The 24,375-nt window shown below is 43.1% G+C and overlaps 1 protein-coding gene across 3 annotated transcripts; it reads left to right on the top strand.

Moving 5' to 3' along the window:
- Positions 1-25: 25 nt before the first annotated feature.
- Positions 26-19,914, top strand: UTP25 (UTP25 small subunit processome component). Of its 3 annotated transcripts, none has more exons than XM_053383285.1 (13): positions 26-502; positions 2,016-2,055; positions 2,393-2,467; positions 3,257-3,509; positions 3,595-3,801; positions 5,065-5,153; positions 5,351-5,761; positions 6,894-7,113; positions 11,845-12,047; positions 13,690-13,872; positions 15,646-15,758; positions 17,786-18,031; positions 19,579-19,914. In XM_053383285.1, exons 1-13 carry the CDS (start codon positions 396-398, stop codon positions 19,823-19,825), a joined length of 2,394 nt encoding a protein of 797 aa, XP_053239260.1. In that variant the 5' UTR covers positions 26-395; the 3' UTR covers positions 19,826-19,914. The 3 variants fall into 3 exon arrangements, with proteins under 3 accessions (XP_053239260.1, XP_053239261.1, XP_053239262.1); XM_053383287.1 differs by having other exon boundaries at positions 391-502; positions 2,374-2,467; XM_053383286.1 differs by lacking the exon at positions 2,393-2,467 and having other exon boundaries at positions 28-502.
- Positions 19,915-24,375: the final 4,461 nt, after the last annotated feature.

Genomic DNA, 24,375 nt, shown 5'->3' with positions numbered 1-24,375 from the left:
GCAAAGGATTCTGGGCACTGTAGTCCGCCCCTCACAGAGTTACAATCCCCAGCGAGGTTCAAGGAACCCTAGAACTGTCTCAATAACACGTGCATTAAAGAGAGCATTCAACGAACCGGGGTTGGGGGGGGGATAACCGATATGGGCTGCGATTCTAAACACATTTACTTGCCAGCAAGCTCACTGGGACCCAATGGAACTTCTGCGTAAAGGTGGAAAAAACCCCCTAACTATAAGCCCTTACACGCCAGGTACCATTCATTCCTCCTCCAGGAGGAGCCAAGGAACCCACAGCAGATTCAGCCCAGCCCACTGTCGTAAGCGGCGGACTTGGGGGGCCGTAAAGCGACAGGGGAGGCAATCCACGTGGGAAGCGGAGCAGGAAGTTCGACAACATGGGGAAGAGAAAAGCTCGCCGGCAGCAGCAGCTGATCAGCAGCTTGAGTAAGAAGCAGAAGAAGCACCTCAAGGATTTCGGGGAGGAGCACCCCTTCTATGATCGGTGAGCGGGGCTTGTTTGAATAGCGTCTAAGGTGAAAGGTGAAGGATCTGTTTGCTGATGAGTCTTCTTGCCTGCAACGATTTCCCTACAGTAGCCTTCCCTGAGTCGGCGCCCTCCTGGTGTTCTCGGACTACGACTCCCATCGTCCCTGGTAACTGGCCGTGTCGGCCAAGGCTGATGGGAGTTGGAGTCCAACAACGTCTGGAAAGCCACAATTTCCCCCTTCCTCACATCGACTGAATTGCTCCCAGGATTTTGGCTGCCCTAAATGCCTTTCTCCCCACTCCTGCAGCATTTTCAGTGATCCATAACTGACTATATCTTCATTTTCATTTTTCAATGGCCTTTGCCTCCTTTCTTCCTGTGTCTCCATCTCTCACAACTGATAGAGAGCAGAAAGTTTTTAGTTATCTGTCCCAGAATGCAGAGGATATCATCTCCCCACTCAAAGGCAGTCCAGTCGGCATCCATCTGTATCGGGAGATAATAGAGGAATGCACCTATGGGGCTGACAGCAAACTGTTGGAAGGTTACAGAGCCTGCTGCGGCTGTAGAAACCGCTACTGGAGAGATAAGTTTTGTTGCAGTTGGGGCAGATGAAGGCGTCCGATTGTGCTGCTGCAGATGCACCATTGTGTTTCTTCTCTCTGGGAACCACAGGAGGGGAGTGCTGTTGTGAACAGATACCACCACTTGCTGGTTTCCCATGGGCGTCTGGTTATGATTAAGGCCCTGCTGCTCATAGTGTGCACACTTATCCCACACTCAACCTCTGTTCACTGTTTTTGCATGGTCCTGTAGTGCTTCAAAACCCCGCAAACACTACAGTTTCACAGGAGTGAGCACTGGGGCAAAAGAGTTGTGCGATCCACCACAAGTCTTTTAGACTGCCGCTGTATGCACACTTACCAGGGGCCAAGCCCCATAGAGTTCAGTGGGGCTTACATCTGACTAAACATGCCTATTAAAAGCTATTGCTTGTACCCAGTATAACTGTATCTTTGGGCTCCTCCTTTCCCTTCCAATTATTCAATGCCAGATTCTCTACAATGTATTAGGTGATGCAGCAGCAATAATAATCTGGGATTGATGCTTTTTTTCCTTCAGTCATTTGGGGCCCAGAAAGGACAACTCACTTGGGATGGTTTGATCACAGCTTTCTGTAAAGTTTTCTCTTTTTCGAAAGGTGCAGTTCAGCTTTGAGCCATCAGTGATCTCCTTCCAGCTCCCAGGTGGTGTCCACACAGGTGTGCAAAGGCTGCACACAGTAGAGTGATGCAAGCATTAAGGAACTCTTAAAATATAATTGTCTTTTGGAAATCTCTTGTTGTTCTGGTTCCAATCAGGACATTATAAGTTGTGATGGGCATCTATGTGCAGTAATGCTCACATCTTCTTGTGCTAAACTCTCCAAATATTAAAAGCTACACACCATTTTGATTATTTTCAATTTCTTTTTCAATCTATGTATCAGTCGCTAAAGATAAATTAAATTCAAATGGTTTCCTTTTAGGGTTTCTGGGAAAGAAAAACCAACTCAAATCTGTGAACTGGTAAGAGTGACCCTACCTTTTTTAAAGCATGCCTCTTTTTATTTGGATAAATTAATGGGAAGTGCTAATGCATGAAAACTGACTAATTGTATTAACACAGTTAGTTCAAATTCTATAGCACATCCCTCCTCACTGCCTTTGCTGTTTCCATCCCTGGTTGCAGTGTAATTCGATAGCTCAGTGTGGTGCTAATAGTGGCAATGTTGCAGGTTCGATCCCTGTATAGGGCAGCTGCATTGTATTGCAGGGGTTCGTGCTGGATGATCCTCAGGGTCCCTTCCAACTCCACAATTCTATGATTTTATGTGTCTGCTTTAGCGCCTGGTATTTTACCCAGAATTTAGGCTTCAGCATATCTTATTGGACTCCACTCACATCACCCTCAGCCAAGCACAGCCAGTGGTCGAGCATTGTAGGGATTGTAATCCAACAACATTTGAAAGGCCACAGGTTCTCTATTCCTGTCCTAGCACTTGTTACTTCAGAGGAAAGCTTGCAAATCTGAAAAAGCTGGGGAAGGTTTGTGGAAGCTTGCAGTAATAACAGAGTAGGACTTCAGCAGTCCCATCCTCTGGCTCCAGCTCATTCTCTATCCCTGCCCCAACCCATCCCGCTTGCACAACACATTTCTGCTGTTGCAAATGGGAATTCCTTTCCCTCCTTCCTGCAGCTCCCCACAAGCCCCAAACATCTGCTCCAATGAGTTGAGGGATACTCTAGAGCAGATAGGGGTGCAGGGGAAGAAGAGAAGTACCGTCATGGCCCCTGACGTGCCATTGGATCTCACCCATAATTTGGATTTCTTAACACAAAACTTGAAATATTTATTAGCAGTTTAAGTCCCATGATGAGGCCTGAATCCCTATTGGAAGGAATGCAAGTGGTCCGCATCAGTCTTCTCCAACCTGTTGCTTTCCAGATGTTTCAGGCTACAGCTGAACACGGCCAGGAGTTGCCCATCTTGAGGGCACCATCTTGTAGAAGGACAGTCTACATGCATGAGATCCTAAGTTTAATCACTGGCATTACCAGTTCAGAAGGAAACCCCTCAGCCTGTGAACTTTGGAGGGTTGCTGACATATAAAAGCTGGATTTGGATAGAATAGTATAGAAGGTAATACTAGGCTCAGCATCCAGTGATCAGAATCTGTATCAGTATGTTTGTATTATATGTCCTGGGTTATTTTTCCCCCATTTCTAGTCAGACACTTCTGAGCAGTCAAGCTCAGAAAGTGACACAGAGAATGATTCTGAACAAGCCTCAGTATATCACAAGTTACTGGCCACCTTAAAAACTGCTCCGTATTCGGACAGTGAGGATGATGAAGATGAATCAGAAGGAGGAAGCAACAAAGGTGATGCAGAAGTGGGCAGTGATGATGAGTACGAAGAAGATGAGGGAGAAATGGAGGACGAAGACAATGACAGCAATGCGCCTGACCCCCCAGAATCAGGTAATCCAGTGCATCTCAAATTCTGTGAACCACAGCTCTCATACGAATACAACCTACGACTCTTCTTCTTTTTGATCTGGTATAGATCAAGAAGCACCACTGCAGAAAAACAGCCAAGAGGAACCTGGAGATCCAGAGGCTTCTAGCAACCTAAAACATGAAGCTACTGAAGAATTCACAGACTTGCAGCACGAATCTGAGTTTAGCCTGGAAACCAATTTCATAGAAGAAGAGTGCAGTGATCCTTCTGCAGATGGAAAAGAAAGCAGTGGTTCTGCAGATATTGCAAAAGGTAAAATGCATGGTCTTTATATTAAATGTTTGTTGGGTGGGGGAGAGTACCTACATACAAGCTTCTTGACATCTCGAAGGACTGCCTTCACCTCTTTGGACCAGTCTGAGCCCTATGGTTGAATTTGGAGGCCCTTTTCATTGGCATGCCACTAAGGCCAATTAAACTGGCAGACACTAGAAACAGGTCCTTTTCAGAGGTGGCCCCTGCCCAATGGAACACCCAAGGAATGTGTGAGTGGCCTCATCTGTACCTGTTTCCAATGGTTTTAAATTAAGAGGATTTTTATTATAGTTGTTACTGTTTTTTAGAGTCTTGTTTCAATTGCTTATTGAAATTTTGGTCATTTTTATGCTTTTATGTTTCAAAAGGTTTATTAATCCTGGTTACTGCTTGCTGGATTATTGATATTTAATATGTAATATATATTATTGTATTGTATTATATAATTAGAACTGTGGTGGTCTTGGTTATAGGTTCATATGTTGCTGCCTAGGGGAGGACATTATTCCTTAAGGTAGCCTAAGAACCTTGAGAAATTGATTTAAAGCAGATCTGAGCAGCTGATGAGCCATAGAACCTGTTACCTTCCACCTGAAGTCAGATGAACCTCCTCTTTGTGCTGCCTGATTAAAACTACACAAAGGAGAGATTTCCATTGCATCTGGCAAACCACACGTAGCAAGCTGCATTTAACTTAAGTCATCAGTTGTGCAAATCAGACTTGAACACTAATAGCTAATTTGTTTTTTATTGTCAATAAGTTCAGTTCTTTGGTGGTGGAAAAAATATTTTGCTAAATGTGGTTCTTCCATTCCTTCCAACGCCTGCTTGGGTTTGCCAAACCTCTTGAGAATGGGTGTTCCTTTTGGGGGGAATGACAAGGCTTATGTGTATGCTCATTGTAGAACAGAGGTGGACTGCACTGACTGAGGCAGATGGGAACTGGAGTCCTACCACATTGGGGTGAGGCAGATGTTCCCCTTTAGCCATGATGTTGTTTTCTGTACCGTAGAATTGCCTTGTCATGCAAGATTCTTTTATGATTACATTCTTCTTCTTCTTCTTCTTCTTCTTCTTCTTCTTCTTCTTCTTCTTCTTCTTCTTCTATTTTACTGTTAGATGCAGCATTTGCGATCTCTGATAGATCTCTAACAATTCATAATTCAGCGATAACAATTTCCTCCTCCTGATCAGTTTTCTTTTAAAAATGCGTAGAGCAGAGTCTAGTTTTCATAACATTGTTTTTATCTCTCCACACAGATCCATTTAAGTGTCATGTCGAAGAAGAACTGGAAGAAAAACAAATAGATAAAATTCTTTCATGTTCAAAATCTATCAGCCAAGTCAAGGTAATAACGTACATTTATTTCATATTCACTGTGGTTGGTTTCTATTCCTTATTTGGTTCAAAACTTGCTAACTCATCTCTGAATGCGTTGTGCTCATCCTCTGTAAAAAAAAGAGAAATAGGGTCTTTTACAGCGTATCTAATATTATTAACAGGAGTTGTGTTTAACCTTGTGTTGTGTTTGTTTCTCCTTTCTAGTGGCCAGCACTGGGGCAGTTAGTTTTTTCTTCAAAATTGGAGAAGTTTGGAATGGTTAAGCCAGACAAAGAAGTTGATTTGAAACGGCTTCATCTTCGCAAGCCTTTAGGATCTGCTTGGCCTAAAGTCAACAGCCCATTCCTTTCCACGCAGGTGAAATCGAAAGATCAGCCATTTACTCCACTGCAGAAAGAGCTTTTCTGCATCATGAATTCATACAAGGACTTGTTCTACCCTGAGAGGACTGCTTTAAGCAATGGGGAAGAAGTCCGTCAAGTCTACTGCCTGCATGCCCTGAACCACGTCTTGAAGGCAAATGCCCAAGTGCTTGGCAATAATGCCAAGCGAAGGGACCAAAAACCTGGGACTGATGATGATAGCTTCAGAGATCAAGGACTCACAAGACCAAAGGTGAAAGGATTTCCTTAATTTGTCATCATTGCATGGAAAACATGCCTTGGTGTATGTGGTATTCCCTAAACAGAGCTGCCGTTGTACAGTAAAGGTGTCCCTTCAAATCAGCCTATGAATCCCTGACCCAGTAGGGGAATTATTAAATCTCTTACAACTTGGAAACTGTAAGGTGCCCATGTTTGGCCAACTGTCCATGAGTCCATAATCATCATGCAATAAGACTTCAATTGATTGCATCCAATATTTGCTTCTCTTGTATAGCAAACGATGGACCAATTTTCTTTTTGGACTTGAGTAGAAAATGTTATTGGAATCTCCAGGATCTATTCCTTGGGGGCTGTTTAAATCTTGTATCATAACACTGGGTATGTTTGGGGTTTTTTGGTTAGATCTTCATTTTAATGCTCAAATGCCAGGGATAGGAAGTTTGATAAAGAATGACAAACATTGTTCAGTATATCCCATGGAGAATGCTCCTTATTTCTGTATAGTTATCTAGAACTCTCTCCTTCATATATATGGACCCAGGTATTCACTGAACTGCCTTCTCCAGCAGCAATCTGCCTGCTCACTGAGATTATCATCTGAAACCATTATCCCACCCAACTCCACTGGTCTGGGTGTCAAATGAAGATAAAATTCCATTTCATTGGTGGCTACTCACCTTTGGAATGCCATCCACAGGGAGACCCACCTAATGCCCTTATTACTGTGATTTAGGCACCAGGCATTTTTTTTCTACTGTTTTCCCATTCTTCTTAGAACGGTAAATTTTAACACTTACAACTTTGAGCAGCTCTAATTTTCACTGGACTGTTTGAACAGACAATTGCTGTTTTAGTTTGTTGTGCTAGTTATTCTCATTACAATATTTTTTTCTATCTTTCTACTTTGTTAGCTGCCCTGGGTACAAAAATAAATTTATGTTGTATGTTTGGTAGGATATAAATTCTGCAAATAAATACGTATTTAAAAGAGTGTTCAGTCAGCTAAAGCTAGATGAGGGGCACATAATTTTTTTAATGGCTAGCCCTAAATACCTACAATATAGCATCTCACTCTCTGTGTATCTTCTTTTGAAAAATATTTCTTGCTCAAAATAGATTTGCTTCTGCATTTCCCTGCATAGGTGTTGATAGTGGTGCCCTTCCGGGAATCTGCTTTACGCGTGGTGCAGATTTTCATCAGCCTCCTTGAATTGACAAGTCAAAAGAAAATTGATGTTAGTAACAAAAAGCGGTTCAAGGGGGAGTTTGGCTCAGATCCAGAAGAGAAACCTCCCAATCTGAAGAGGCCAGAAGATTATGAAGCTGTCTTTGCTGGGAACATTGATGACCACTTCAGGCTAGGTACTGACATATTAAGATCAGTTCTTTTTTGTTCTAAAAAATAGTTCAAAGCATTAAGCATGTTTTACAAGTTTAGGGTTGTTTTTTTGAATGCCCAGTGGAAGCCCACCAAATCTCCAAAATAGTATTCGATTTTTTGCGTAGATTTTTTCCCCCTTCGTAAAGCCAACACTGTCTTGTTTTTAAATGTAATTCTCCCTCTTACCATTTAGACTCCTTAGGGCTGCTTCATTTATAGGAAAAACAACAAGGAGTCACTTGGCACCAAATTTTTTGACATTTTGTGGAGTACAGTCCATTTCATCAGATGTAGGAGTTGCAGGTGTGGTTTGGTGTGTAGTGCTGCAAACAGTGATTTCAGAAGAAAAAGATAGCACAAAGTGCTAACCCCACTACTTTGTGTATGTCATTTGCTTTAGATCTCTCTGTTTATAATCTTCCACAAGCCATACACACCTACACACACCTGCAATATTTTTACCAGTCGCCAGTGATGTGGGTTTGCTGGGGAAACAATTCAAGTGCCCAAAAATGATTTAAATGTGGTTTAGCATGTTTGCTTTCTGATTAGTTAGTATGTGGTAATAATGTTTTACAAAGCATTCAGTGTAAATTTATACACTGAATAACTATCTCTAATTTTTCCACAGTTGCCAAAAGTATTTGTATGGAACAATTTCCTTAGTGGGGAAAAAATAGTCAAGTGCAATTAATGCAGCTTAGATGTTTCATTCAAAGCCTTACAGATATCATCGAAATACTTGAAAATATTTAAGACATTATAATGACAACACCAAAAACTGTTAGCATGCTAATTTCAGCATGCCAAAAGAGCTGTACAATTATATTGTATGTGCGTGCGTGCATTTATGTTTTTTTACGAATAGTACTCTGAAAAACGTACATTGCAACCTTTAAACTTTCCCAGTTTCACTACTAGTGTGTTTGTTCATCTTGTTACTACATAATTTTGAGGAACAATGCATTTTCAGAAATGGACACTCTTTTTCCATGGAAAATTCCATTGCACTGCAAACAGTTTGCATGGAAAATTTGATTGCAGAACCATTTTTTTAAAACAACAACAAAGGGCTCAAGCTTGGCCCTGCTTGTAACATTGAGGCAAATGCACAAGCTGGACCACATTGTGCGGGTTGGATGTGATTCAAAACAATTGGTGCTTCAAAATTATGGATGAAGCTGCTGCTACTTAATTGTCTTTCATGCTCTCCTTCCTCTGCTTGAGACATTGCTGCCAAGCGGAGTAGACAGTACTGGCTGAGATGGGCCAGTGGTCTCATTCGGCTATAACTCAGCTAAGTGGAGGACCTTATATCCTGCTCCTTATTGTTTTTTTTAAACTGCTCTGATCTCCCTTGTCTCTCTACAGCAAGATTGACTTAAGGTAACAAAAGATGGTAGGGAGATGCAGGCTAATTCGGAATCTCACTGAGCATCAGCACTGAGAGCTGTACTGGATATATAGCTCCAGCAGCTACGGGCCCAACCACATTGTGCAGGGTTGAAAAGTAGATGCCTTGGTGTATTTCCTCGCTGCCACCTACTGTTGCCTAGCAACTGCATCACTTGTCCTTCCTCCTCAAAAGTGAAGAAGAGGTGGACGTGGACTAATTTGGAGCGCACAAGAAAACGCTTTGCACAAGCATGGGAAGACATGCTCAATATGGAGAAATTGGCTGGGACAGAAGCAGTATGCGGCTGTGTCTTGTGCTGCTTTTGGTCCAGTTGTGCCTTTACCCTGCATAAAGTTGGACCGTGCCATGGTATTTCAGGAGTCAAAATCTTAGACACAGAGAGTGTGTCCCCCTCTTCTCAATCAGCTGGTTGTTGCTCTGTGCAAAACAGGAAATCTGTCCATTGGTCCTCTGTGGCAGTGCTGTGATCTTTGGAATATCCTTGAGATCAACTTCTGAGGTCCTCCTTTATGTGCCTCCTCCTTGAGAGGTCCGCAGGGTGGCAACACAAGAACCGGCCTTCTCTGCAGGGGCTCCCTGTCTGTGGAATGCTCTCCCCAAGGAAGTTTGCCTGGCGACTTCATTATACACCTTTAGTCACCAGGCAAAAACGTTCCTTTTTAACCAGGCCTTTGGTTGATCTGATTGATATCCTATGCCCTTTTAAAATGAGACCCCTAGGTATAGGGTGGTATACAAATTCTAATAATAATAAAAATTAATAATATTAATAATAATTTGTGCCACGCCTTCTCCTTACAAACTGGAAAGTGCCCAGGGAAGAGAGAAACTAGGATAGTGAAGGGTCTGGAATCCATTACCTAGGAGGAACAGTTGAAAGAGTTGGGCATGTAAAGCCTGGAGGAGAGGAGATTAAGGGGTTTTGTTGTTGTTTAGTCTTCTTAGTCATGTTCGACTCTCCATGACCCCATGAACCAGAGCATGCCTTGGAAACTCACTTTCTTCTCAGAGCTTCTCCTTTTTTATGTCCATGGAGTTTTCTTGGCAAAATACTGGAGTGGTTTGCCAGTTCCTTCTCCAGACACGGTTGACAGCAGTCTTTAAATATCTGAAGAGTGATCACACAGAAAATGGAGAAGACGGGTTCTCCGTTGCTGCTGAAGCCAGGACTTTGAAACATTCGGAGAAGCTTCCAGATGATAAAAGAGCTATCTGAGAATGGAACAGATTGCCTTGTGTGGCGGTGGTGGACTTTTATTTTGCTGGAGGTGTTTAAACAGAAGCTGGGCAGCCATTTATCAGGAGTGCGCCCTGCATTGCAGATTCTTCACTGAGCAGCGCGTTGGACTAGGTGAATTCCCAGGTCCCTTCTAACTCTACACTTCGGTAAGCATAGAGCAAAGCTGTATGCTTTTGTATGGAACATGCAGCCTGCTAATCTACCACCAGCACAAGCACACCCCAGCTGCAATGGTGTGCAATAAACATTGGGGATGCCAAGGTGTGGAAGCTGCAATAATCGTTGTGGAGGCATAGGTGGAGGCAGCCCTTATTCTGGAGTTGTTGAACCCCTAACGAGCCCTGCACTGCGCTGAAACTAGAAAACCGAAATCGAATCTGATGGCAGTGTTGTAACCGTCACTCTTCTTTGTTGCCCTTGAGGACTGGAGAAAGCAGAAATTCAGTAAATGATCTAGATGTTGTGTTCATCTGCAAAATGGTGATTGTGCAGCTAGAATGCCTGCGGCTTCCAGCTGAGCCCTGCTGTACTCTCCCCAGGTGAAGTGAGTCCAAATGTTGGCTAAACAGAAAGCGTCAAGACTCTTCCAGAAATTGCAATTTCATGCTGGTTTATTGGTGCATTATGCAGAGTCTTTCCCTGTGGCTTGATGTCTAGGACTCTTGCTATGAGAAGGCTGCATTAAACCTTAATGTTACTTGAAGGTATTGTCTCATGAAAGATATTGCTTAATAATACAGCCAAGAGATGCAAGTAGTGCGTCATGACTGCCGCTGATGGTTTCCTTTTGATTAAGTCCAGTTGCCAAATGGTTCCCTTCAGGATTTCCCTTCCCTGTACGAATGTGTCTTACCTACTTACTAGGCATGCTGAAAGAAGCAGAGAAGTTCTCTTCACCGTAGTGACAAACATGGCGTGCGTTCATTTTTGTGATACTGGTTGGTGCATTGTCACTTAACGTTGACCCTGTAGGTGTGTTTGGAATCAGGGAAGCAGCTGATCCCAATTCAAACAAGGGAATTGGAGGAAGGTCTACTATCCAGTTCATGTCGTTGGTTCCATGTATTTACACCATGGCGGTGGTTGCATGGAAATGGGTTGTGCCTCCATTTAGGATGGGGAACATTTTTTACTCCATGTGCCAGGTCTTTATCAGGATCTGCCTTGCAGACTTAATTTGATGAGTGGGCAGGGCTGCCCACCTGTCAAAATGCCTTTCATTCTGATGGGAGTGAGAGAGGAGCCTTTGTGAGTTTCCCTCACCCTTCCCCTTCGAGTCTCTAGTCTCATGCTGATCTTGTTCTGCTGCCTAGGCTGTGCATTTTTTGCTGGGAACAAGATCATGCAACCAGTGCAGGATTAAACCCTGCCTGTCAGCTGGTGTCACCAGTGATGTCAGCTGATGGGTGGATGGTCATAGGTTTGGGGAAGATGGCCTGGCAGGCCAAGATATGCTCATGGGCTGGATGTTCCCCATCCCTGACTTGGGGCCTATCCCAAGGGCAGCATTCCCTCATGGGCAACCCTAGCTAGCAATGGGTAGGACCGAAGAAGAAGAAGAGTTTGGATTTGATATCCCGCTTTATCACTACCCAAAGGAGTCTCAAAGCGACCAACAATCTCCTTTCCCTTCCTCCCCCACAACAAACACTCTGTGAAGTGAGTGGGGCTGAGAGACTTCAGAGAAGTGTGACTGGACCAAGGTCACCCAGCAGCTGCATGTGGAGGAGCGGGGAGTCAAACCCAGTTCCCCAGATTACGAGTCCACCACTCTTAACCACTACACCACACTGGCTCTCAGAGACAAAATTGGGCAGAGTGACACATGTGATCATTGCCTTTTGTAGAGTAAGCTGCATCCACTCAGAGGTTTCTATGCACACTTGCATGCTCACCCAACTCACCCATACATACACGGCCATTGTGATCAGGTGTGAAGGTTGTGATGGTTCAGAGAGAAAGGAACAACTATACACAACCGTTCTGGGATTCTGTGAAATAATGACTGTTGAAATGACTGACTGGTGACTGACTTGCCTGTCTGTGTTTGGGCAGGTGTTTCTGTTCTTCAGAAGAGCATACGGCTGTACGCGCCTTTTTACTCCTCCGATATTATCATTGCATCTCCCCTTGGCCTGAGGACTGTTATTGGAGCTGAGGGAGAGAACAAGAGAGACTATGATTTCCTCTCGTCCATAGAAATTCTTATCATCGATGAGGCCGACATCTACCTAATGCAGAACTGGGAGCATGTTTTGGTAATGCATCTCCTTACCCCCTCTTACCCTTTTCACTCATGTATCATGCCTCACGAACAGGGTCCACAAGATAGGTAATGCAGTAAACAGCCAGCAAATTTTAACGCGGGTGTTTAATTTGAACTAATGGGATGGAGACATGTGTTCTGGGTTTCTGAGTGCGGATGCATTCTTAAAATTTAGCGAAGCCGATTCTCCTTTTGGGACTGCCTTCAACAGGCAAGGCTTCCCTCTAGAAGTAGCACATTGCTTAGAAATTCTCCTGGCAAGGCTTCCACAAGTAGCAATGGCCACCAGCTTTAAAAATAGGATTACAGTGGTGCCTCGGGTTACAGACGCTTCAGGTTACAGACTCCGCTAACCCAGAAATAGTACCTCAGGTTAAGAACTTTGCTTCAGGATGAGAACAGAAATCGCGTGGCGGCAGCGGGAGGCCCCATTAGCTAAAGTGGTGCTTCAGGTTAAGAACAGTTTCAGGTTAGGAACTGACCTCCAGAACGAATTAAGTTCTTAACCCGAAGTGCCACTGTAGTCATATCTGTGGAGGATAAGGCTATTCTCTACTTCCACTGTCAGAGGCATTATGCCCTGAGTATTCTGGGAATTTCAGATTGGTAGAGTTCAGCTGTACTGATGTTTGTGAGAAGCCTGCCAGCAGGACATCTGGTTGAGCACTGTGATAACAGGATGCTGGACTCAATGGGCCACTGGCCTGATCTAGCCAGCTCTTCTGATTTCATGCTAGAAAATAGTGGGGAGTTCTTTCTAAGGGCAAATCAGTTGCAAAGACATGGAAACTATGAAAAGCAGCCTAAGCAGCTCCTGTGATCTCTTCTTGTACCATATTATTTCCTGTGGGCCAGTTGAGAACATTAGAACCAACTAAAAGATTTTGTTTTGTATGGTTTCTAATACTGGATGGTTCAAACAACACTTAGAGCAAGCCAGGTGTCGAATGACCCTCGTTTCACTAAACACATGCTGCAGTGATCATTGACAGTCTCTTGGATGCTGCAGAACGATTTTCCAGAAATGAGCTTGAGAGGCAACAAAAGCCTCCTAGCAACAACGGCCAAAGAGCTGTTAGGAACATAAGGAAGCTGCCAAATACTGAGTCGGACCTTTAGTCTGTCTAGCTCAGTATTGTCTCGGCGCCAGGCGAGAATGTTTCTCTATAACCAGGTCTTTGGCTGATTAAACAATCTATGGCCTTTAAAATGTGCTCATGGGAGGGGGGTTATTGATTTGTTTGTTTGTTTTGTCACCTATTTTGTGTTCTCATGTTGTATTTTTATGTTGTGAACTGCCCTGTGGTCTTTGGATGAAGGGCAGTATACCAACAATTCTGTACTGGCTGGCAATGGCTCTCCCAAGTTTTCAGACGGTTGACTTTCCTCTCCCTGGAGATGCCAGGGATTGAACCTACGACCTTCTGTATTCAAACTGGTGCTCTACCAGCGAGCCAAATCCATTGCTCAGTTTCAGCCAGGAAAGGAGTTTAATAGTTCAGATTTGCATTCACGTGGCTCATTTTAGTATAATGCATGAACTTTTCAGGGTTCTCTTTCCTTGATTTTCCTCTTCCTGCAAACCAATCCAGATTGACGGACATCTTCCTTTTCTTTTTAAAATCTGCTCACAGCACCTGATGAACCACATTAACCTGTTGCCTTTGGAGTCTCATGGGGTGGATTTCTCGCGGGTGCGAATGTTCAATCTGAACAACTGGTCCAAGTATTATCGGCAGACGCTGCTGTTCAGCGCCCTCCAGCATCCACAGATCAACTCCATCTTCAATAAGCACTGCTTCAATTACAGGGGGCAGGTTAGTGTTCACATGTGTCTGTAGCCCTTGTATAGAAGTGAAGAAGGCTTATTGGCCTTCCAACATGACCTTGCAGCAAAGGGCAATGGGAGGGTGTGTGCTTATGGACTTACAGATAATAAATCTTCCCATTCCTAATGTGTTTTAATGTCTCAAGACAAGCTGACCTCAGATTATTGCTGCCTCCAGTTATTAATTTGTCTCCTGCTGCCAAGCTGATATTGAAGCTTGTTTGTTAAAATATCCCACCACCCCCACTGTCCCGTTAAAGATATAAACCTTGACAGGCATCGTCCTCAACAGTAATGTCCTATTTCTATCTTCCTTGCACCAACACAAATCTTCTTTGTTCATGTAAAATAAGGGTTGGCAACTAGTATCCCTGGGGCCAAGCACAACCCTATGATGAGTACCCTCTGTCTCTCTTCCTCCCTTAAATGGTAATTTATAGGTACAAAGAGAAAGCATAGCGTGCAGGAGACTTTCCTGTAAAAGGAAGTGTTTCTTTGGCACTGGATTCATGACAGGAAGAAGGAAGTGTCTACTTTCCCCACAATTCTTGATTTACTTGTTGAATTCACCACTCTCCTTGACGAGTTGATGGCCACTAGTTAGAGGGTTTTTTAAAAAAGGATTAAGCCAGTTCGTGGAGGATAGACAAATGGCCTTATTAAGTACTGCTAACCTTGACAGCTGAATGAAGAGTCCTTTTTCACAGGCAACTTACCAGTTGCTAAAGCTATATAATGAAGGTAGCTGTCATCGCCATGCCCTACTTGTTTCTAAGAGCACCCGGGTGTCCGTTGCTGTTGAGAACAGGATTCTAAAGTAGACAAGGGGGACGTACAATAAAATGTTGCAGTTCCAGTTCTATATTGGTTTTATTCTGCTTTAAGGGCAATGGCATCCTTCAGTGAATCCTGGGAATTGCAGTTGTTTGTTTTTATTTTTTTAAGTTTTAAGTTTCTATTTTTTAAAAAAAATGTACACTCTTTACACCAGAGGATTTTACAACCAAAATAAATCATAATACAAACAAGAACATGACTTTGCTTTTCATTCATGTTAATCTCCTTCTTTTAACTCCTTGTACTTAACCTCTTAAATCACATATATATCATTAACAATTTTCCAAATGCTGCCCTGTACCTCCCTCCCCCCGTTCCCGTTACTTCCCTTCACCCATGTGTGATCTTCTCAACCTAATATTTTTTCTCGTTGTGTTAACAAAAGTTTGTATTTGTTGTTCCATATATGTCATGACATCGTCTTGTATCCTTGCGCATTTTACCTATTGCATGTTAAATTTAAGCTCCAAAACCAAATCTTTCCATGTATTCCTTTATGCACTCCCACTCTTTGTAAATTTTTTGGTTGGAACATGTTGCATCTCCAGTTCAGTGTCCCCTTTCTCAAGAGGATGTTCCATTCTGTTTCCCCCTCCTGTGTAGTTTTCCATTTTTCCACCCCAAGAGGCAGCCAGTGTTCTGAGTATGCGAAGCACCCTCAGTCCTCATTAAGCTGTTTTGCGTCTCTTAGGCCCCTGAGCAAGGAAAATATTGTTTATATATTTGCAAACCTTGGGCAGAGGGAGCGTTTGGGTTACATAAGCAAATGGCACTCATGCCTGAGTGCTGGTTATAGAGGGAATGAAAAACCAAACTGTTCCAAGCCGGCAAGCCAACTCTTAGCCTTTCCATGAGAGTTGATCTCAGATGTAACCTGTCTGTTCTAACATTGCCTTCATTTGCCTGTTGTGTTTGCTTCTTGCAGGTAGCGGTAAGGAACATACCTCTGAAGGGCTCTATAAGCCACGTTGTAGTACAGCTTCCTCATGTTTTTCGCAAGCTGGAAGCAGAAAATTCCATTTCTGCAATAGATGCCAGGTAATGTGGTCATTTCAGCTGTGCTCTTCTGACATCAGGTTCAGATTTGGTGCTCAGTAGAGTGTAGCATTGTGGAAAGAGTGTGTGTGTGTGTGTGTGTGTGTGTGTGTGCGTGCAGGCAGTGGGCGGGGGAATAAAATTTAAAAATCCAAGGAAACCAACACAGCCTGCTGAATGGCAACATTATGCACACCAGAATCTTCGGCTAACCTCCTGCGGTGCTATAGAAACCTCAATCCTATATACTAATAGCAAACTCCTTCTCCAAGCACTGATCTTTATGCAGGCAAAACGGCACCATCTGCAGACAAGGAGGAGGTGTCAGCAGGGGACCTCAAGCCTTGCCAAAGTGCAGTGAATCTTTAGCCAGGGGGCAGGCAGGGAAGCCTAGCGGGCAGACCCCAGAAACAGCACAATGAGGACTGGGCACACTGTAGACAAAGATTGCTACCTACCAGGACTGTGGGGAGATGATGATGATGATGATGATAAAGATGATGATGATGATAATAATAATAATAATAATAATAATAATAATAATAATTAATTATTTTTATTATTTATACCCCACCCTCCCCAGCCAAGACCGGGCTCAGTGTGGCTAACACCAGATATAAAAACAATGGATTAAAATACAACTTAAAAACAAGATTAAAATACAACATTAAAATGCAACCTCATTTCAGTAGAAACTCAAATCAAATACTTTTTGGGGATGAAAACATCAAATCTTTACCAAGGCCAACTATCCAGACTGGTCCTACGTGGGCCAGAAAAAAGCCAGGGAAGTCCCCAAATAGGGGTTCTATCACAGAAGGAAAAGGAAAGAGGGGAAGGGGATCAGGCTGGTTCCAAGCCAAAGGCCAGGCGGAACTTACTGGCCCTGCGGAAAGAAATGAGATCCTGCAGGGCCCTGGTCTCATGAGACAGGGCATTCCACCAGGCCAGAGCCAGTGTTGAAAAGGCCCTGGCTCTGGTTGAGGCTAATCTGACTTCCTTAGGACCTGGGACCACTAGGGTGTTGCTATTTATGGACCTTAAGGTCCTCCGCGGGGCATGCCGGGAGAGAATAGAAAACCAGAGGATGGAACTCTGGAAGATGGCAACCCTGAACAACTCTGCACTGAAACACTCTGTTGCCGGTCCCAGTTATTTTCCTTGGGCATTAGACACTTGCCTTGTGGAGGACTCCTAAACGTTGCCTTGTGGTTAAGTGCTCTGCGTTGTAGCTGCAACAGCCCTCCCCAGTCTGATGCCCTCCCAAGTGCTTTGGACTGCATCTCCCATCACTTGAGCAATGTAATCACTGCCATAGTGGAAATTCCCCCTGCTCCCACTAAAGCTCACCAAGAAAGTTTGAGAGCCAAGTGCCCACTCAGTCTCCAAAATATCGTGGGGTGTCCTTTGACCCATCACCATCTATCCACCTAACCAACCTCACAGGGATGTTGCGTAGATAAATGGGACAGGAGAAACCATATATGTCACCCTGCGGTCCTTGAAGGAAAAGTGGGATATGAATAATAGTAAAAATGTGGAGACTCCACACAATGTTAGATGCAGTTAGTGGTCTGTCTGCAGTGTTTTTACTATGAAGACTCTAGTGATCTGTGTATAAATCATTTTTATATGCATTTACGATGTTTTTAATAAGATTTTTTATTGCTTTCGCTAGAAAATACGATCAAGAATAAGATAGCCTGTGGTGCATGTAAAAAATAGTCATAAAGACACATTTGTGCATATCAGTTAAGGGGGAGACCCTCCTTTTGTATTAAGCAGCATTAATAAAACCTCTCGCAAGTGAGAAGGGGGCGACATCTTTCCCTTATTCTGCTTATGTAGGAAATAAATTGGAACTAGGCTCCTTCAAAATGGTCCCTTTTGCAATATGTTGAGTAAGACGTGTATTTACAACGTTAAGAGAGTGTTTGTGTGTGATATATATTCTACATTTGCTTTAAATAAGATGCTGGGAATTTTTTTATTTTTGGAGCAGAATAACGTGTTTATGTTTCCTTAAGCAGGTTTCATTTTTTCATTGAGAAAGTGTTGCCCGAGTATCGCGATGCCGTCATGTCGCACACACTCATCTACGTCCCGTCATATTTTGATTACGTGCGCCTTCGGAACTACTTCAAGAAGGAGGAGTTGAGTTTTGTGCACATCTGTGAATACACCAGTAAATCTGGCATTTCCAGAGCGAGACAATTCTTCCTAAAGGGAGTGAAGCAATTTCTGATTTTTACAGAGCGTTTCCACTTTTATAAAAGGTAGGCTGGGGTGGTCACTAAAGTCCAAGTCTTTAATAGAAGAGGGTGCATGAGGTTATACTTGCCCCCCCCAAAAATGAATAATGTGTCGTAATTAGGATTAAATGTGGAATTTTTCACACAGCACTGGAAGATTTCTTAAATGTGTATTATTTTCATCACCTATGCAGCACCATCAATGTAGATGCTGCTCCACAGATCATAAATATAGGCTAAAAGACAGTACACTTCTGGTTTGATTTCTGAATGTGTTAATAACTGATGTTTCTTGGGCTCATATTTCTCCCATAGAAAGGTAAAATGTGTCTTGAAAATCATTGCCAGCTGATCAGTATGTGATGCTATGTATACTTCCATTTGAACCAAACGTATTTAAAACGTATTTAAATAAATACATATTTATTTAATAACAAGGAAGGGCCATAGCTCACTGGTAGAGAATGTGTTTTGAGTTTAATGCTGACAGCTCCAGATTTGGCTGGAAGAGACCTCTGTCTGAAATCCCTGAGAGCTGCTCTTAATCAGTGTAGACCAGGGGTAGTCAGCCTTTTTATAACTACTGCCCACTAATGCATCTTTCTTGATGGTAAAATTTCCTTACCGCCAACCAGTGCTTGATGGAAGAAGGATTCTTCTTCCACTGGAACCAGTGCTTGATGGAAGAAGGATTCAACTTGTGCCGTAGAACCCCCGTAGAACCCCCTACCACCCACCTAGAACCCTGAAACGCCCACTAGTGGGCGATAGGGACCAGGTTGGCAACCCCTTGTGTAGACAGTGCTGAGCTAGATGGATCAAAGGCCTGACTTGGTATGAGGAAGTTTCCCTTGTTCCAGAAGTCTGAATTAAGTGGTAAGAACAAAGGTGGATAGAGATGATCCAGTTTGTCAAGAGGAGAAGGGACCTAGGGGATGTTACTTTGCTGGTCCACTAGAGGAGTGATTTTTGAATAGGAATCCACGGGGTTTCCTTATAAAAATGATGCCACCTTTGTGATCTTTGGGGCACCAACTGAAGCCCTTTTGATTCACCCAAACCTTTTAAATTTTGAAGGCTGGGCCTCTCAGCATTTATATCTGTATTTTAATGGGGGTTTGCTTTTGTTTGCATTTATGTAGATATCAGTTTGATAGTTTGTTTTGCATTGCATTGTTTTTTACTTATTCACTGAAAGTCAACCAGATACCTTTATGATATAGGGGGTCCAACAAATGCCAAACATACAAAAATAAGGTGGAGAGGGAGGAGGTTCAGCAAATAGCTGCAGGAAGCTTTCAGGCATCCAGAGACCCTGTTTTTTGGTGGCTAGCAGTCTAGAGAATCTATTCTACCTCTTTGCATTGTAACTTTTAATCCTGCTTCACTGCCGGGGAGGGGGCAGGTTCAGGAAGTCCCATTTCCCTTGTTGAAATCCCAAGTCTGTTAAATTAAAAAAGGAGCTGTATTCTGTTTCATCTGTAAATGGTTAAAGTTTCAAAAAGGAATTTCTGTGTTGCCTGGTTGCATATTAATCATTTTGTGCCCTCTTGTTTGTTTGCTTTATTCAGGTACTCAATTAGAGGCATCCGGAACCTTATTTTTTACGAACTGCCCACCTATCCTCATTTCTATAGTGAGGTCTGCAATATGATGAAGCTGGCAGGCAGCGAGGAAGAGGCCACCTTGACCTGCACAGTGCTGTACTCAAAATACGATGCTCAAAAGGTGGCTGCGGTGGTGGGTGTCGACCGGGCGGCCCAAATGCTCCAGTCTTCCAAAAATGTGCACCTTTTTGTCACCGGAGAAACAGAGTGAAATAAGCAGTGGACTGAGATTTCGAATGGACTCCTTGACCTGTTCAGCCTATTATTTGGGGCTTGTGCTTCTTCCAGAACAAATGTTAGGGGGGAAAAGGCCATGTCCGCACCATGCATTTAAAATGTGATTATACCACACGAGCAGTTATGGCTCCCCACACCCCAAAACAATCCTGGGAACTGTAGTTAAGGGTGCTGAGAGTTGTTCCCCCCCCACATTTGCTTTTAACTGTTTTGAATACACTGTCTAATACAATACAGCTACAGCAGGCCCTGGCTCCAGTCCACCCCTCTAGCAAGCACCCTTTAGCCCTACAATGGCCAGTGGTTGCCAGCTGTTCTTTAGGGTCTGGTCCATCATTCTCCACCTGTTCCTTGAAGTGACCTTCAGTAAAGCTAGATGCTGACCAGGACACTACGGTGACCAGAAAAACACAGCCAGCCAGTCACTCACCCTTTGGATAACTATAAACATCAAACATGTGAGAGATGTCTTGTTAAAAAAAATTTGTGGTCTATTTATGTTTTGTCATTGCATTTATTAAAAAAAAATTTGTCAAACTTTTTAAAATATTTGTATAATGATTGTGTCCTTTAAATGTCAAAATAGGCCTGCAGAGCTGTGGTTCACTAGTCTCCGCCATTGCATTGCTGTCTATTTTAGTTTTAAGCTGATTAACTGTGTCTAATTCCTCTAGTGCAGGAACTAAACACCAATAAAGAGGCAATTCCATTTCAATCCCTGAATTAGCCAGCATTGATATAGGAATGTTCCTTTACAGAGAGAGAGAGAGAGAGAGAGAGAGAGGGAGGGAGTAAGAGTTTATTTTTGCATTTTCAGGTTTACAAGCAACAACAAAGAAAACAATTAAAATATAATCAGTAAATCCCCTTTGACTTCCCTCCTCCCCTTTTGTGGATCCCTATGCCAACATTTTTTTCCTGCTTCTCTTCTATTACTCCAATTTTATCAAATCTTTAAACAGACCATAATTCAACTTTCAACTACAAGTATTTATTCTTCCTGGTTCCTAATTCTTCTGGTCAGTTTTGCCATTTCAGTGTGGTCCATCAGTTTTATCTGCCATTCTTCCTTGGTAGGGACTGTATTTTCTTTCCCATCTCTGACCTAACAAAGTCCGGGCAGCTATAGTCACATACATAAATAGTCTCTTCTGGTCATTTGGAATCTCTGTACCTAAGACTCCTAAAAGAAAAGCTTCTGGTTTCTTAGAAAAGGTTATCTTTAACAGGAATGTTCCTGTTTTTGTACTGAGAGGCTAACTTACTTTATTTCTAAAATTCTACATGCTTCCCAGGCTGACTCATGGTTAGAGACAGAAAAGCAAGCTGCTAAATTAAGATTAAAGGTCTCCTGTCCCTCTCTTCAGGATGTATTTATTAGAGATGAGTGCCTGAGCAACCTAAAGCAGGATAACAAAGTTAGGGAGCAATGAAAGATAAAGCATATTGCTTTGTAGTTTCTTGGCAACAACAGGGATGTCATTGAAGTCACCCTGTTCACAAAGGCTGATTTTTTATTTTATTTTTTTGAAAAGATCATAACTTTTGGTTTTAAAATGAAAACTTGAGAAATGGTAGCTACCTAACCACTACATCACCCAAGTGATGGGCCCAGGTCAGAGGAGTGGGCGGCCTCTGAGCTGAGTTCTGGAATTGTGCCTGTGTTACTGTTTGACTGACATCTGTGTGAGCAGAGCAAATTCATTTGCCTTGCTCACACACTCTGTCATTTGTATTGTGCTGGGAACCAGTGCTGCTTAGGTTTGGATCCCCACCACACAAAATACATTACTGTCGGCTGTAAATTGGTGGCGCCTCAAACAGGCCTCAGATACCATTTTATAGTTGCAGATGAGTGGAACTGGCCTAGAGCCATTTTACTCTCAGAGAGATCCCTGCATATAAAATGTCAAAAGGTTAATCCCTCTTCCCTGTATCTTCTCATGCCACTGTTCTGCTTGAGCTGGAATGGGACTGCCCCTTTGACTTAGCTGATTTGACCTTACTCTGTTTCCTGAGAGCCTATTAAGCTAAGTAATACCATATTAACTGTCTCCTCTTAGAGCGCTGATGATGCCCTGTGTAAAAAGCTTTCAGTGTTAAGGGCTGTGTGCTAATTTCTTGGTTGTTGAAAGCCAGATAAATTGTGGTCCAAAACACTTAATGGGAAACCACCAAGAAATTATCCCTCATCCCTGGAATGAGAGCACACATTATTGGAATTAAATGTTTGTGAAGCATTAAGCAATGACAATGTAACACAGCCATTCAGAGGAAGGAGCGTGATTTGTGCCAGCATTGGGGAACCTGTGACTCTCCAGGTATTGCTGGACCACAGCTGTCATCAGCCCTAGCCAGGATAGCTGGTGATTAGGGATGATGGGATATGAAGTCTCGCTACATCTGGTGGGCCACAGGTTCCCCATCCCTTGCCTATATTAATGCTCCTTTCTCTGAATAGTCAACTCTACAGCAAAGGAGACAAATTAGAGAGTTTCTGCCCAGATGGCACCCAAGGGAATATATATGGCATTCAGATTTGAGCAAGCAGGATATGCCTCAGGTGTGTGATAGGTGAAATGCTTCTCAGATAATAAAACAAATGGTAAAAAAAAAAGTATTTAAGGTTCCCAGGGTGACTGAATAGTCATTTGCACCCAAATTGCCCATGAGAACACTCTTACGCTGCCATACTGTCTATTTCCATGGGCTATCCAGTATCTCTCATCCACTGGGAATTTCTCCACTGTGGCAGTTAGTCAGGAACCTCATCTCATTATTTCTGTCCCACTCCCAAGAAGTTTGGGATCTGTTAGGCTTGAAAACAATTAGGCACTACAAGGACAGTTTGGAAAGGCTGATGTAATCACTTCATTTTTGCACACACAGTCTTGGTAGATCAGGCATGGGGGGCCTCAGGGCCAGGGGCCCCTCCTTTTGGCCCTGGGCTGGCACACTTCTTGTGACACACACACACCTCCCCATGGTAATGTCTCTTGCTTGCTGGATAAGTAACAGACATATCTGTCAATTTCACTTCTCCAACTTTCTATTTTAATTTTTTAATCTTAACTTCACTTCTCAACATTTCCACAATTTGTGATTATTATTATTTTTGTGATCCCCATGAAAATCCACCAGCCTTTTAGTGCACATTTTACTAATAAACACTTTTTTGTATACGGTTTTGACTAATAGCATTTTTGCAAGCAGTGTTCCCTAATGTCCATTTTTGTAAGATAGTTTCACAAATATATGCACTTTCATGTGCACTTTACCCTGGTATATATATTAGGTGGCTGAAGAAATGCATTGCAAAACTTGAAGAAGTATGAATTTGAAAGGGTGGCGTTGCACATTGTTTCAGAAAGGGTGGTTTTGGCTCATCTTTAAAAGTGAACTGAATCAACTTTCTCCCCCACCCTTGTCTATGTCTGTCTGTCTGTTTGTCTGTCTGTCTCTGTCTAGAAACCTGACTTTATTGCATGGCTAGAATATAATCTTAAGAGTCACATCCATTTCAGCTCCCATAGGGCTGCCCACAAGGGAATGTGGCACTTAGTCTTTTTTTAAAAAAACCCTCACCCCTGTGGTAGATAATATTTCTGTGATGCCCTGGTGATCATAGATATAGGTGTGTGTTTGTTTAAAACAGCTATGAATTAATGGCAGGGAATCTCTGATTCCCACCTACAGTGTGCCGTTCACAGAATATTTGGCTCTTTGTTCTCAAACTGTGAGGGAATTAATGCAATTTGTGCTGGTTGACTGACTGAACAGTTTGAAATGAACCATAAAGCCCATCTGTTCACCCAGATGATATCAAGCGTGCTGGGAACAGTGAGGGAATGTAGCGAAGAGGAATTTACAAGTGGTCGTCTTTTCTAAAGTGTGGAGCAAAGTCTTAGTAATTGTGACAGATCTTTATTATATGTACCGTATCTGTGACAAACAACGCTTGCTTGACGATACCATTGGCCTGATCCAGAGAACAAGGAAGTTATCCCAACCAGGGACCACCTGTTCCACATGACAATTGGTTTTGAAGCAGTTGGCCAGAGGGATAGGCTGTGATAACTCAATCAAGATCTGGCGTAGTACTTGCCCATTTCCCAGAGTTCTTACGGATTCTGGGACAAAAGGCTTAGACTAAAGTTGCTGCTGCTGCTTCAGTTATTTTTGTAATGGTACTTACCGGCATGGAGTACATCCTCTCTCTCCTCCCTCCCTCCCTCTCTCCCTCTCTTGTTGTGCATGGCTTTTACCAGGCTCCTTTCCCTGCTTTCCATCAGCCCAATGTTGGGTGCTTTAAAACCCTAAACGGCCTCGGTCCAGTATACCTGAAGGAACGTCTCATCCTCACCCTCATCGTTCTGCCCGGACACTGAGGTCCAGCGCCGAGGGCCTTCTGGCAGTTCCCTCACTGCTAGAAGCCAAGTTACAGGGAACCAGGCAGAGGGCCTTCTCGGTAGTGGCACCTGTCCTGTGGAACGCCCTCCCACCAGCTGTCAAAGAGAAAAACAA

This window comes from Podarcis raffonei, chromosome 3, assembly GCF_027172205.1.
Source record: "Podarcis raffonei isolate rPodRaf1 chromosome 3, rPodRaf1.pri, whole genome shotgun sequence".
Lineage (NCBI taxonomy): Eukaryota > Metazoa > Chordata > Lepidosauria > Squamata > Lacertidae > Podarcis > Podarcis raffonei.
The sequence above is the reverse complement of the archived record's forward strand: the minus strand, read 5'-3'. Positions and strand labels throughout refer to the sequence as shown.

What these genes read in the sequence shown, in the direction of transcription:
- UTP25 (XM_053383285.1), top strand. Translation starts at nt 396, where the DNA reads ATGGGGAAGAGAAAAGCTCGCCGGCAGCAGCAGCTGATCAGCAGCTTG. An exon ending in TTCTGCAGATATTGCAAAAG is followed by an intron (nt 3,802 to 5,064) that starts GTAAAATGCATG and finishes CTCTCCACACAG; the next exon opens with ATCCATTTAAGTGTCATGTC. An exon ending in CGTTTCCACTTTTATAAAAG is followed by an intron (nt 18,032 to 19,578) that starts GTAGGCTGGGGT and finishes TGCTTTATTCAG; the next exon opens with GTACTCAATTAGAGGCATCC.